The sequence below is a fragment of the Gopherus evgoodei genome, chromosome 5 (genome assembly GCF_007399415.2).
Source record: "Gopherus evgoodei ecotype Sinaloan lineage chromosome 5, rGopEvg1_v1.p, whole genome shotgun sequence".
Classification (NCBI taxonomy): Eukaryota; Metazoa; Chordata; order Testudines; family Testudinidae; genus Gopherus; species Gopherus evgoodei.
Genome location: NC_044326.1, coordinates 99,086,092 through 99,101,238, shown reverse-complemented (window position 1 = coordinate 99,101,238; position 15,147 = coordinate 99,086,092). Strand labels below are relative to the sequence as shown.

The following is a 15,147-nucleotide window of genomic DNA, read 5'->3' as shown; positions in this document are numbered from 1 at the left end:
CAATATACTGGTTAGTTTTCTTTCTCTTGCAACTTGTGAAACATCTGACTAGCTGCAGACATATTGTAGTTTTCTGTCTAAAAATTAAGGAAGACTTACATTCAGTTCATATTTGGAAGGTTTTCTTTGCAACTGTAAGGGCTAGAAATTTGTCAAGTGTCAGAGGGATAGCCGTGTTAGTCTGGATCTGTAAAAGCAGGAAAGAATCCTGTGGCACCTTATAGACTAAGAGACGTTTTGGAGCATGAGCTTTCATGGGCATGCATCTGACGAGTGGGTATTCACCCACAAAAGCTCATGCTCCAAAACGTCTGTTACTCTATAAGGTGCCACAGGATTCTTTGCTGCTAGAAATTTGTGTTTGTTTTAAATAGAAGCTTGGATTCTGCAGAAATGAAGGCGCTTACTTGGGAAAGCTTGCTACTTACCACAGATTTTTCAAGCACTGTTATATATAGCTGTGTTTGGGGTTGTTTTTTGTTTTGTTTTATTCTCATGTTAATCTCTAATTCTGACATCTGTCCCCTTGAAGAAAATATATGAAAGGCATTTCTGTGAGTTTGATACTCTTGGGGAAGTGAAATTTGAACTTTCTGTCTGACTCTGTTTTGGAGAGAGAGAGCCAAAAAAGTAGCAGGAAAGTCTTGGAAAAATATATAAGGACATTTTTAAACCCCTATGTTTCTGAAATTCTTTGTACCCACATTTTTCAGATAAGTTATACTGTGTAACAAGTTAAAATTCCTGGAGGGTTGGTTTTGGTGAAGTTGGAAGTGGATTAAAAATTGGGTTTATATTTGGAAGCTAGTTTCAGCTTTAATTAGGGAAGGATTGGCAATCCTCCTTAATAATAAAAATAAGAATATCAGTTCTATGTGGGATAGATGTATAATTTAGTTCTAAACCAAGAGAGAAATTGAGAGGCATGATTATTTGTGATTGCCAACAGTATGGCTGACATTTCAATAAATCTGAAAAACTTACAATATCGCAGTAAGAGACAACTTGTTTACAGAACTCAAAAGGGGTGCCATGGCCTTTTTAAAATTCTTTTCATTAAGTAACATATTTGTCATGAACCTGAGTTGTTGCTATTATGTTCTTTAACCAAAAGTGTTTTTAGTAAAATTTATATTAATCAACAGCTCCTGAAACTAAACAGTATGCAAGCTTATTGCTGTTTGAGTGGAACAAAGGTAACGTGTGAGAAAGTTTTGGAAATTTCCATAGAGACAAAAAGTAAATCCAAAGTGAAAAAGATTTTTCTAATAACTCAGTTGGATACTAAAGCTTTGCCAGCTTTCAGAGGAGCCTCCTGCCTTCAAGTTTTAGTCCATGAAGAAAGTAAGATTGACGTCTCCTTTATATAAAACAGTGGGTTCAGGAGACAGACAAGCAGAATGATTTTTTCCATCATTCCAAGAAGAGGGAAATATGCAGAAATTGGAAAAGATTTTTCTTTGATCTTTTGGAGAATTCAGATGTTCTTGATCTTTGATGTTGTTAATGCAAAAAGTGTGGGCAATTTTTTACCATTTCCCTATAAAGTAATGAATAATGACTCTTAATCTTGTGAGGCTACCAGTACTATGTCATATACATTATTATCATTGTCAGTATATTTGTTGGAAAAATATGTTCATATCTACTATTTCAATATTTCAGGTGGAAATTGACACAGCACTGAGTGATTTGGAGGCAGCGGATTTTGCAGAGCTGGTAAGGAGTATGTTTTTATAGGGCAGGCGATTTGTGCTGTTCACATTCAGTAGCTTGAAGAAATCTTGGATTAGTTTTCTTAACCAACTGAAAGTCAAAGCAAGCTATGTCATAATGGTGTAACCGTCATCCATATTTTTCTTGATTTGTAATAAAAGTTTAAAGAACTTCCCTTTTTTGCTTCATGAATTTCTCTCTGTAGTTACACCAGTAACTGCAGGGACACTGAGTGGAAACTAGATCTGATATAATTACAAGCTTGGCTGATGCTTAGCTCAGCTAAAAAGCCATTCTTTGCTACCAGAGGGATATTTCCTTTTTCCGTTAATAGTAAAAATCAACTTCTTCTCTTTCAAATAATGGGATAGTCCTTAAAATTGCTGTGCAGCATTTAAGAACAAAACTCACGAATCTTAAGAAAGCAACTAAAAGTCTCAGTAACAGAAAGCTAGAAGGCTGTGTGGTGCAATGTAGGACATGGTTCTTATCACTTTTTTGTTAACACTTAATGATATAAGCCTAATACTTGTTCGAAAATGATGATATAATATATCATTGGCATAAAATTGTGCGTGTGTGTGTGTGTATACAGAACTGGCTGCTTTTCTCTACACAGTACAATTTTATACACATTCACAGTTTTCAAGAATTTTTATCTTGGGACAAACTTGAAAGAAGCAAGTCATTCAAGCATCATTTTTTGTGTGTTTCCTTTACTATATATCAGATGGTGAGAGATAAATATGTTTCATACTTATGAAAGTTTTCTCCAGAGTATGAAAGTCCTTCTTAAAGCTTTTTCTGAAGGAAGAATTTATTTAAAAATGAAGTTACAGATGAATCTGTTATGCCTACATGTAAAGAAAATATTACTGAATATATGTACCACTGAACATTTTGGAGTTTCTGTCTTTTTTTTTTTTTTTTAATTAATAAAATGTCTGGGACTATAAATACAAGGCAGATGGCTGTCTATAGTCCCACTTCCTGTTAAACTTTACTATTTGTGTCTAATAGGAACCAAACCATTTGTTTCCTAAATAAAATAATTTCCTAATGATTATTGAAAATTTATATTTATAAATACTGTTTTATTGAGCAGAGCTATATGCATCCACTACGTTTAAAATAAAGCTGCCCAGTTGAAATCTGTGTTGTGATTGTGAGAGCATTTGTCAATTAAATTTTAAAGGTAAATGAATGCGTTAATGTTGGGTAACGTATTTCCGGGTACTCTGAAAAAGGACTGGTATGTCTTCCTAGATTTGCTATATGAGGTCCCTCTGGTGGCAAGAGCTATGCAACAGCTAGCTGGCTGTTATGAGCTGTGAAACTTAGAGAACCCTATAAAAAGCCATCTGTTTTACAGAACTGAGTAGGAAATATGAGTACCTGTTATGCTGTGCTAGAAATAACTATAAGAATGACACTGCAGTGACTTGAAAACCAACAATAAAGTCTAAGTGTCAAATTTTTATTTAGCTGTTTGTTCTAACTTCACCTCTCTGTTGCTCAGCTGCTAATAAATTAATTTAAAGAAGGCACTCTGAATAATTGAAATATTAAATAACACCTACTGTCATTTATTGGAATTAGTTTCACTTGCCTTCACTCAGTCATGTAACAATCAGAAGTTATAAATGTACTATATATTTGTTTGCAGTCTGAAGATTACTATGACATGAGACGGTTGTATATGATTCTGGGCTCTTGTCTCTTCTATAAGGTGAGACTGTTTGAGTGAAGCATGGAGTTGTAAAAAATGCACCAAGCGGAAACATAAGCCAAGCATGAATTTGTCAAGCTTGCCTAAGCTTGACAAATATGAATAATGTGTGGTCATTTTGTCTGTTTAACACTTCTTACAGACATAATTGAACTCACAGAATAGAGCAAAACCATTTACTTCACAGATGCAAATAAAATATTTAAAGTCTTAAAATAATTCTTACTGTACGATACGTAAATATCTTTATGAAAGCAGTAACAACAGTCTTGCAAAATGTGTGTGAAGAGATGAATGAAAAGGCACAGTAGTCAGTGATGAATTACCATATTAATTGATAAGAGAATTACTGTGAGGTATTCTGATAGCATTATTCTTTGCCCATCCCTGTCACTAACTGAAGGCCTCTGATTGTAACTGTAATCCCAGATAGATAAGACTTGGAAAACTTTCTTCCAGCTTGGCCTGTCTGGTATTTGTAAACATGTTATTTATTGAGCATTGTCAGTATATTCAGAACCATACAAAACAAAGAGTAATATACAACTCCTCCTTTACAGAGCTTATGTTCTAAGGTCTCAGTCATCCAGTCCTTACTTATGCAGGTAGTCCCATGGGTTAGGTCTACTCACATGACTAAGGTAGGAAGGATAAGGCCTGTCTACACTGAGATTGGTATAACAGTGCAATGCCAGCGAAATGCTAGCAATAATGGAAACTCTAGTACAGACCATCCACAGGCATTTTTACCATCAGGTCATCTAGACCTGCTCTAGAAAAACTCATGTAGCTGGTCTCCTCTGTGTGTGTTTTTTAATGTAATGTGAAAAATCAAGAGGTATAGAAAGGGCAGTGTTAGCAGAAAACTTCGCCTGCCAACAAATCTCAATTCTGTTTTGAGTGGGAAGCTAGTGACCATTCAAACTCCAGTCCTGATCTTATGAGGTGTTGGGCACCTAGGAGTTGAGATATTCAGTACCTTGCAGGAAGTGCTCAGCAGCTAGCAGAAGAAAGCCTTCAGGCAGCAATTCTTTTAAGCTGTTGTTCAACCTAAAGGGAAATATAGCAGGACTTAATTAATACTATGTAATTTTTATGATGTACAATTATGAGGGTCATATTTTAAATCCTTGTTTATTCAGTCCCTGTCTTTGACTGGGAAACATATTAATTCCAGTCAAAGAGTTATGTTTTGTGGTAGTTACATAGAGGACTGGGAATTAAAATGTTTTGGTTAATTACTAATTCTGCAACTAAGTGTTTGGCAAGCCACTTAACTTCTGTATGCCTCAGTTTACACCTCTGTAAAACTGGAATAATAACTTATAGATGTGTTGCTTGTTTGTTTGTTTTTGTTTTATCATAGCACCTAAAAACCCCAGTCATGGACCAGGATCCCATTGTGCTATACTATACACACACAATACAAAAAGATAGTCCCCACTACCTGTCCCAAAGAGCTCATGATTTTAATATGTAAAACACTGAGATCTTTAGATTAAAGACACTCTAAAGTGAAAAGTATTGTTGTTTTTATTGAATGTGCATTCTTTTTTGTGCTTTAATTAAGGGCTGTTTGATTGGCAATCACTTACCAAAGGAGGATCTTATTGATATAGCTTTATATAGTCGACACTATTGCCTGTTACCCTTGGCAGCAGAACAGAGGATTGGTCAGTTAGTGATATGGCGAGAAGTATTTCCACACCATCACCTCCAACCAAGTGAAGCTTCAGGTGTTACAGGATACAGAGAGCCTGAAGCAAGATACTTTTTACTAATAGTTGGTTTGGTAAGTTACAATTTCCAGAGCACCTATGGTTATGATTGTCAGTTCTGCTGTTGCCTTTACATTGTTATATGTGATTACATATTTCCAATACTAAGCATACACTGGTCTCATCATTTAAAAAACATCCTTACTGCAGCTGTGACTTGGTGTAGAATTTTTCAGCTGGGGAATAAAATTATGATTAATACTCATAAAGCTTATAAAATTAAGCATAAATACAAATTTTCATGGTTTTGATGCTCTTTTGTTCATGTCGGTTGAAATTTTTGTCAGATACTTCATCCATTTTGAGCAGAAATTGTTTTTAAAATAACCAGCAAATGACTATTTAAGAGGCAGTTTCTCATATGCGCAGAACTTAATTTTCATAACTTGTGGTTAAATAAACATTCACTTGCATGAGGATTGTAATAGAGCCAAAAAAAAAAAACCCATAAAGAATGATTTAGACATAAAGTGGCTCGTGTTGGAGGGCAGGAGATGTGTCCAGTTTTGCAAATCTTTGTAATTTGCTGAGATACCGTATTAGATTTGATAAGGAGTGCAATATAAAATGGATTCTACAATATGCAGTATTTTAAATCAAAGATTAATCTTTTATACCCATTTGTTTTACAGAGACACTTTATGCTGTGTGTTTTGCTGGAGACAGGGGGCTGCACTTCCAAAGCTATTGGGAATCCAGGACCAGACTGTATATATGTTGATCAGGTCAAAGCAACTATACTTCAGTTGGAAGGAATAGATTCCAGCATAGAGGAAAGATTAGAATCTCCCGCCATTCCATGTCTGTCTTGTGCTGACTGGTTCCTTCCTGCATCACGTGACAAACTGGAAAGCTTTACAACCCCACCCATCCTCAGTAAACTGCAAAATACTTCCAAAACCGCAACATCTCCAACAAGCAAGAGAACACTCTTCACTGACTCCTCCTTAAGGACACGTAAGCCCAGTCCCACAAGGAGCAGTGGAGGATCTGACAATGGCAGTGAAGGTCCTGAAGAAGGTGGAGGCCTTAACCTACTTGCTACAGTAGATCAGGTCCGAAAGCACGAACGAAAAGAATCACAAGGTTTTGGCGGGTCTGAGGGAAGTGGTAGCTTGTTCAAGGTATTATTGTTATTACAATGTATTATTTATTAAACTGTTTAACTTTTGAATGTAGGTATAGCCAAGGGAATGTTGAGAAATTAATCGATACTATTCTAGATGCTTGCCTCTTTTCTTATGGTAAATGTTTTAATAAATGTGAGGTAGACGGATATTCACTGAGAAAAAACAGCAGCTACACTGCACGCCTTCTAGCGGCATGGCTGTAGTAGCACAGCTGTGTCACTAAAAGGTGCATAGTGTAGACATAGCCTAAGAAATGTGCGGTAAGGTTGCAGATTCTAGTTGCATTCTGTGACCATGGAGACAGCTATGGAAAACTGATGCATTCCACTCCTTCATTGGGAATTATTTTTCTGTATTAATGGAAACAGGATAATTTTTTATATTTTTTACAAATTATGCTTGATTATTTTTAAGCTAGCTTAGTGCTATAATTATGTATTTATTTGTTTTGGATTTATATAATGCAACTCCTGGTGCTTAAGAAGTCAGTATTGGTTTTGCTGAGTTTCATTAGGATAATTTCAGTTCTTAACTAAAACTAATTTTATACATACGAGTAGTCTCATTGATAGTCAGCTGCTTAAGCACACTGAAGTCAGTTGAAAGACTCTCCTTGACTTCAGTGAGCTTTGGATTAGGACCACAACTAGCACCTGTTTCTCTCGTTTGATCATCATCGCTTCTAAATATTTGGCCTTCTGATGACTAAATTGGGCACAGCTGTGTTGAAAACTACAAAAGTAATTGGAGAATTTTTCCAAAGATTATAAAAGTATAAGCAATATTGATCAAGGAAACTTGGTATACATTGAACAATGCTACCAGTTTGTTTTAGCCTGCAATAGACTTTACACTATAAAATACATTCTAAAAATTGCTGAAACTATTTAATTTTTTTAATACTTCGATTTTAAATAAATGATGTTGTTGGCTGGATTTTTGTCCTTGATTTAGATGTCCTTATTCTGATAGTTTACTGTGCCTTTTGTTTTTTAGGTCACTAGAAAGAAACATACCCTTCCAAATCCTTTTCATTTAGGAAACCTGAAAAAGAATCTTTCAGAGAAAGATACAGAACTCTATAATGTTGTCAAGTAAGAGATTATTGGTTTTGTTAAATATTTTATTTTTAAGACACCAAAATTAACCATTTTTGTCCAAAGACACATGCAAATCACCAAAGGCTATGATTTTGTCATGGATATTTTTAGTAAAAGTCATGGACAGGTCACGGGCAATTACCAAAAATTCACAGAAGCCTTGAACTATCCCAGACTTTTACTGAAAACATCCTTGACAAAATGGGGAGAAAGGAGGGTCCAGCATCCTGCCCCACTGCATGCAGCGGCAGGGAGTTGAGAGGGACCCCTGACCACAAGGCTAGGAGCTGGGGGGATCCCCTGCTGCCTTGTAGGGATGGGAGCTGGGGAGAGGGTCCCCCCACTGTCTGTGATGACTGGGAACTGTGGATCCCTGCCACCCAGTAGGACTGGGATCTGCGGGGTCCCCACAGCTGCCACCAGCTGGAAAGCTCGGGGGGATCCCCCATCACCCTGCAGGGCTAGGAGTGGGGAGGGGGGCCTCACAGTGTCTGGGAGCTATGGGGCAGGGGGTCCCCCACTGCTGCAGCAGCTGGGCTGCTGCAGAGCCCCAATGGCATGGTGATTGTAGAAAGTCACAGAATCCATGACTTACGCAACCTCCATGACATACCTGTAGCCTTAATTCTGTGTAGTTGACTTAATTTGAGCTTGTAACACCAGCCAAAAGTAGGCATCTGCAAAAGCAAAGTATCTGTGTCACAAACAGAGGAGACACAGTCACTGTGGTCAAGCAGGAAAACAGTTGGAGTTTTTTTACATTTATTGTATGCCCAGTTTTCCTTACTGCCTATATATCTAAATATGCTTAGTGATGAACACAACCACTCCCATAATGCATTATTCTGAACACTATATAGAGAGAGATAACTAGGCTGCAACTCTATTAACATATCTGAGAAATTACCTGGCAATAATTTATCTAGTGATGATTGTTCTTCCTTCTGTAATTCCTGCCATCTTGGGGAAGGCTGACCTAACCACTCCCTTCCACACCTTTAAACTGGTCCCAACGCCATTGCTGTGACCCCACTGCCCTCTCCTCATCTGAGGGTAAGGGTATGGGAGGAGAGGTGTTGCCCCTACCAGACATTAGGCACCGCAGCCCAGCTCCCCATCTTCTTTAGGTGATACCCTCTCCTAATCCTGTTGCACCGTTCAATCCAGGCAGTGAGTTAGGAAGCTCCCTTTATCCCTCCACACCCCTGCTCCTCAAACTGACAAGGAAACTGAGCTCTCACTAGAGAGGGGGGCAGGTTTTCTTTTCCCTGCTGGCCCAGAAAAAGCTGCCTCCACCGCTGAAGCTGCGGATTTGAGGAGTGCATTCTTGTTGTGAAGGATTTTGGAGTCATCTAATCAAGTTGTCACACTAGAAGAATGTTTCAAAATTAATAGTGGGCTACGTACTATATGCAGGTATTTGGCACAGTTTCTCAAAAAAATTGAGCCAGTGGAACAAACCAGCCTGAGTTCACTTAAACACAAATTACTGGGCTCAATGAAGGGGTTACTGGATTAAATTAAATCTCCTGTGATATGCAGGAGATCAGACTAGTGTTCCCTCTGGCCTTAAACTCTGTGAATCTCTGAATTTTTGTGTATTTCATTACAGCCCTCCCCAGTTTTCAAAGCAGTGCAGGAGATTTAGCCACATCTCTTCCATTAACTTTTTACAGTCTGAATACTAGCCTTTATTAGAGTGAATTTCACCTCTGTGCAGAGGCCCAGCGCAATGCCAGTATCCTACTTAAGTCTCACATCAACCCTCAAAAACAGAATTTAAGTGGTGCACTGGCTTTTCGCTGGTCTTCTCCACAGAGGCTAATTTCACCCGTGATGATTATTCCATCCCGTAGATGAGTCAAAATTCCAAACTGCAGGTATCTTCTCTCTTCTGCCACTCTAGTTAAAAAGGTCTGGCAGTAAAATGTAAAATTGTGAGGAAGTGTGTACATTTACTCATCTTCCAATGATTTTTTACCCTATGCTGTATCGTTAGTGCTATGATGTTGGCCCTATGAGTGTCCTGGTGAAAAAGGGAGATCAGGAAAATGTAGTCTTCAAAAAAACAAAAAAGTCATAACTGATGTTTTGCATCTAAAATAATCTTTTCCATTTTAATGTAAATATGAAACATTATGTTTAACACAATATTTTCAATTCTGTGTATGTGCTTAGAGAATTTGGCCAAGTGTATTTAATAATTAAATAGTGTGTGTACTTTTACTAATTAACAGTGTAACTATAACTGAATCTCTGTGTCATATTCCCTGTTGGCATAAATCAATGTAGCTCTTATTCACGTTAGTGGATTTACATCAGTTTATGTCAACTGAAGATCTGGCCTTCTGTCTGGAAATCTAGCCTCATCCTCCCAGTTGATGGGGGTGTGGGGGCGGAGATATTTAAAAAGTGATGTTACGAAATAGCATTAGAAGTGCAGTTGTCTTCAAGCTGTAAAAACAGAAAAAGAACAGTAGTTTGGTTTGAAGAACAGCTTTGTTCTTTATAACCCATGGCACATAGGTGACTTTGTGACTAATATGCACTCTTAAACATCTTTTCTATTTTGAGTGAGCTAGTTATTTATGCTTTCTCTTTTGTTTTGGATAATACTACCTCTTTGGAGTAGGGCAGCAACTCCCAGTTACCTCCATGATCACTGTTTTTTAAAATAATCAGTGTTAACAGTTTTAATTAGAAGGAAATGTATCTTGTGTAGAAATAGGAAAATCTTGACAATGTCTGGTTCCATTCTCCTACCATGTTACCACTGCCAGACAGCAATAAAGTGTAAAAGTGTATGTTGTCTAGCCAAGGTTTCATTCAAAATCACGTATTCTCTAATTTTTGAAGGTTGACGTCTGGTCCTGAGAATACCCTCTTCCACTATATTTCTTTAGAAACAATGCAAGGAATCTTTATTACTCCTACGCACAAAGAAGTACAACAGCTCAGTGGATCCATCCACCCTCAGCTAATCAAGAATTTTCATCGTTGCTGTCTTTCAATTCGCTCCATTTTCCAGCAGGCCGTGATGAAAGAAGTAAGAAACTTTTGTCTAACACAATTGTTTTTTGTACTTTTTTGTACTTTTTATTTATACTTTTTGTACTTCGTACTTTTTTCTTTACTTAAATCTCCTAGTTAATATTTTCAAAACTACTATCATGTTAGCATTTAAATAGTCCCCCAGTAGAAGATTCTTTGTGAGTGTTCTTTTTAATTTACTAAATGTTTTACTTGTATGGGCAGACTGCCTCTCCGACAGGCAGTCCAACCAAACATGCACGTCAAAAGAGCTTCACCTCCCCGAGGCAGTGCTCTGAGAATCAGAGAATTATATTGCTTTGTGGGATGTGGTGTCATGACTCCTGTACTGTCCATAATTTAGTAAAGAGTTTCACAGAAGGCCTCTGGGAGAGAATGGCAAGAGAGGAACTAAAATCATTTACCCTCTCCTGCCTTCTACAAAAACAATTTTTTTGTTATTGTTAATTTAGTGCTTTTCAAAGATGCTGGCTTGACAACACAGGAGATTTAAGTTTTCTGTTTCTTCACAGAAAGTGATTGGCATGTGCAGTGACAGTTTAAGCTCCCCTCCCCCCGCCCACAACCTGCCATTGCGTTTCAACCCTGACCTGAAGAGACTATCTCTGAAGGCGAGAGGATAGCTCATTATCAGTCTCTTTGGCCTCCCTGCTAAAACTGCCAGCAAATTGGCCAACCACTAGTGTTTGTAATGCTGGGGTTTTTAATGTGGATGTCTGTCCAGTAAAAAACACATTGCAACTACCAACTCCTTTCAAGCATGTTGCCAAGTAATCTCTTCTAGGGGTATATCTGCACTAGGAAATTAGGTCAAATTTGTGGAATTCTATCTTTAGAAAATGATTTTATACAGTCAATTGTGTATGTCCCCAATAAGCACAGTAGGTCGACGGAGTGCGTCCTCAATACCGTAGCTAGCATCAACTCACGGAGTGGTGCACTATGAGTAGTTATCCCACAGTCCCCACTGCCCATTGGAATTCTGGGTTAAGCTCCCAGTGCCTGATGGGGCAAAAACATTTTCATGGGTGTTTTTTTGGTACTTGTCATCAGATTCCCCTCCCTTTTGTTCTCCTTCCCTCCTTGAAAGCAATGGCAAACAGTCGTTTCGCGCCTTTTTTTCCTGGGTTACCTGTGCAGACACCGTAGCACGGCAAGCATGGAACCCGCTCAGCTCACTGCTACTGTTGTGAGCATTGTAAACACCTCACGCATTATCGTGCAGTATGTGTAGAACCTGGCTATGAAACACCAGCACGAGGACGATTTTGAGGAGGACATGGACACAGACATTCCTGAAAGCACAGGATGTTGCAGTTGGGACAGCATGTTGGCAGTGGGGCAGGCTGATACAGTGGAATGTCAATTCTGGGTCCGGCAAACAAGCACAGACTGGTGGGATGGCATAGTGTTGCAGGTATGGGATGAATCCCAGTGGCTGCGCAACTTTCACATGTGGAATTGTGTGAGTTGCTTTCCCCTGCCCTGAAGCGCAGGAATACCAAGATGAGACCTGTCCTGACAGTTGTGAAGCGAGTGGCAATAGCCCTGTGGAAGTTTGCAGTGCCTGACTGCTACCGGTCAGTCTTGAATCAATTCAGAGTGGGCAAATCTGCCATGGGGGCTGCTGTGACCCAAGTAGCCAAGGCAATCACTAACCTTTTGCTATCAAGGGTAGTGACTCTGTGAAATGTGCAGGTAATAGTGGATGGCTTTGCTGCAATGAGTTTCCCTAACTGTGATGGGAGGATAGATGGAATGCATATTCCTATCTTGGCACCAGACCACCTTGCCAACAAGTATGTAAACCACAAGGGGTACTTCTCGATGCTGCAAGCACTGGTGGAGCACAAGGGACGTTTCACCGACATCAACGTGGGATGGCGGGGAAAGGTGCATGAGGCTCACATCTTTAGGAACTCCAGGCTATTTGAACAGCTGCAAGAAGGGACTTACTTCCCAGACCAGAAAATTACCATTGGGGATGTTGAAATGCCAATAGTTATCATTGGGGACCCAGTCTACCCCTTGCTCCCATGGCTCATGAATCCATACACAGGAAGCCTGGACAGTAGTAAGGAGCAGTTCAACTATAGGCTGAGCAAGTGCGCAGAATGGTGCTAGAATGTGCCTTTGGACATTTAAAAGCTCACTCGCGCAGTCTGCTGACTAGATTAGACCTCAGCAAAACCAATATACCCATTGTTATTGCTGCTTGCTGTGTGCTCCATAATATCTGTGAGAGTAAAGGGGAGACATTTATGGCGGGGTCAGCTGAAGGCCTGGTGGCCAATTTTGAACAGCCAGACACCAGGGCAATTAGAAGAGTACAGCTAGGCGTGCTGTACTTGCTACTGGCTTGATGTGGTAAAGTGTCCTACCGTGGAGGATGAAATAAGGCAGCCTTCTCCAGAAACCTTCTGCAAAGGCTTTCAGAGTACCTCCAGGAGAGCTTCATGGAGATGTCCCTGGAGGATTCCCGCTCCATCCCCAGACACGTCAACAGATTTTTCCAGACGAGGCCCATATGCACACAATATGATCAATGACAGTTGGTGCAATGATATATAAATCTCTAGGAGTGTGTTAATAGAAAGTCTCATGAAGGGAAAAAATCCTATTAGATATCATCATAACTGCTGCTTGCAGGAAATTGGAAGAATGTACTGTGAATGCAGCCCAATTCTTCAGGGCAAATCAAACATTAAACACAATTGCTTTTAACTGCTGTAGTATAGTTACAAACGTGCCCTCACCAGAGGTATCTTCTCTGCCTTCAGGATCTGGGAACCTGCCTTGGGAGGGTATTGGGTCCTGGCTGCTGAGGAGAATGGATTTTCCTCTTGCCTGCTGTGCATTCTTGTCTTCCTCCTCTTCCACAAAATCCTCCTCTATGTTATCATAGAATATCAGGGTTGGAAGAGACCTCAGGAGATCATCTAGTCCAACCCCCACTCAAAGCAGGACAAATCCTCAGACAGGGTTTTGGAGTTTTTTTTTAACCTCAGTTCCCTAAATGGCCCCCTCAAGGATTGAACTCATAAGCCTGGGTTAAGCAGGCCAATCCTCAAGCCACTGAGCTATCCCTCCCCCAGTAAGACTCCCCCCTTGCAGGTGTCCATGCACAATGGTGGGGTACTGGTAGGGTCCCCCCCTAGAATGGCATGCAGCAGATCATAGGAGCAGCATGCATGGGGCTCTTTGACCCGGAGTGATCGTTTGCCTCCTTTGTCTTGTGGTAGGCTTGGCTGAGCTCCTTGACTTTCGCGGCACTGCTGTGTGTCCCTCATGTAGCCTCTCTCCACCATGCCCTGTGCAATTTTGGCCTATATATTAGCATTTCTTCTTTTTGATCGGAGTTCTGCATGGACAGATTCTTCTCCCTATACAGCAATCAGATCGAGTGTTTCCCATTCGCTCCATGCTGAAACTCGTTTGCGATTCTGGGAGTGCATGGTCACCTGTGCTGCTGTGCTCGCTACACTGACCAAACAGGAAATGAAATTCAAAAGTTCCCCGAGGCTTTTCCTGTGTATCCGGCTAGTGCATGGGAGTTGAAAGTGCTGTCCAGAGTGATCACATTGGAGTACTCTGGGATAGCTCCCGGAGGCCAATACCATCGAATTGCAGTGTGCTGCGTCTGCACTACCCCAAATTCGAACCAAGAAGGTTGATTTTAGCGCTACTCCCCCCGCCAGGGAGGAGTACAGCAGGTCGACGGAACAGGGTTGGTTGTGTAGCCACATTGCTTATAAAATCGACCTAACATGGCTAAGTTCAACCTAACCTCATAGTGTAGACCAGAGCTCTGTGTGAGACAGGCACATGAGGTGTACATTCTTCCAATTTCTTGCAAGCAGCATTTATTATGATATCTAATAGGATTTTTTCCCTTCATGAGACTTTCTATTAACATACTCCTAGAGATTTATATATCATTGCACCAACTGTCATTGATCATATTGTGTGCATATGGGCCTCGTCTGCTTGAGACGCTGTCTCTCTGCCATGTGAAATCATGGCAGTTGTGACTATCTGAGTCACTTCAAGCTTTATCTGGGTGGAATCTGTTGCCAGGGTGTTTTTTAGGAAGGGATCCTTGATTGTGAAAATCACATAAGGTCTTAAGTCATCAGAATTTGTACTTTGTGACTATCTGGATAAGCTGCAAAACATTCCTGTTCTCCCCGTCTTTTTTCTGGTAGTGATGGATTAGTGGGAAGTTTGGACGGTGTGTCATGGAGAAGATTAGGGTTGCCAACTGTTTAATCACACACACCCAAACACTCTTGCCCCGCCCCTTCTCTGAGGCCCCGCTCCCCTCACTCCATCCCCCCTTCCTCTGTTGCTCGTTCTTCCCCACCTTCATTCACTTTCACCGGGCTGGGACGGGGTTGGCGTGCAGAAGGGAGTGTGGGCTCTTCTGGGGGGTGGGGCCGAGGGGTTCGGAGGGGGCTCCAGGCTGAGCCTGGGTCAGAGGATTGGGGTGCAGGAGTGGGTGTCGGGTGCGAGCTCTGGGAGGGAGTATGGGTGCTGGAGGGGGCTGGAGTGTGGGAGGGGTGACAGGTGCAGGGTTTGGGAGGGAGTTTGGGTGCAGGAGGGAGCTCTAGGCTGAAGTAGAAGTTGGGGCACAGGAGGGTTGT

General features: G+C 40.5%; 1 protein-coding gene across 5 annotated transcripts in view; it reads left to right on the top strand.

The window, feature by feature from the left end:
* INTU (inturned planar cell polarity protein) overlaps nt 1-15,147 on the top strand; it is a 114,990-nt gene that overhangs the window by 82,277 nt on the left and 17,566 nt on the right. For 3 of the 5 annotated variants that reach the window (XM_030564133.1, XM_030564132.1, XM_030564134.1), the window contains exons 9-14: nt 1,666-1,719; nt 3,383-3,445; nt 5,016-5,237; nt 5,856-6,347; nt 7,350-7,447; nt 10,310-10,499. In XM_030564133.1, coding sequence (XP_030419993.1) covers nt 1,666-1,719; nt 3,383-3,445; nt 5,016-5,237; nt 5,856-6,347; nt 7,350-7,447; nt 10,310-10,499 — 1,119 coding nt within the window. The remainder of the gene's footprint in view (nt 1-1,665; nt 1,720-3,382; nt 3,446-5,015; nt 5,238-5,855; nt 6,348-7,349; nt 7,448-10,309; nt 10,500-15,147) is intronic. The other 2 variants (XM_030564136.1, XM_030564135.1) reach the window with 2 other exon arrangements.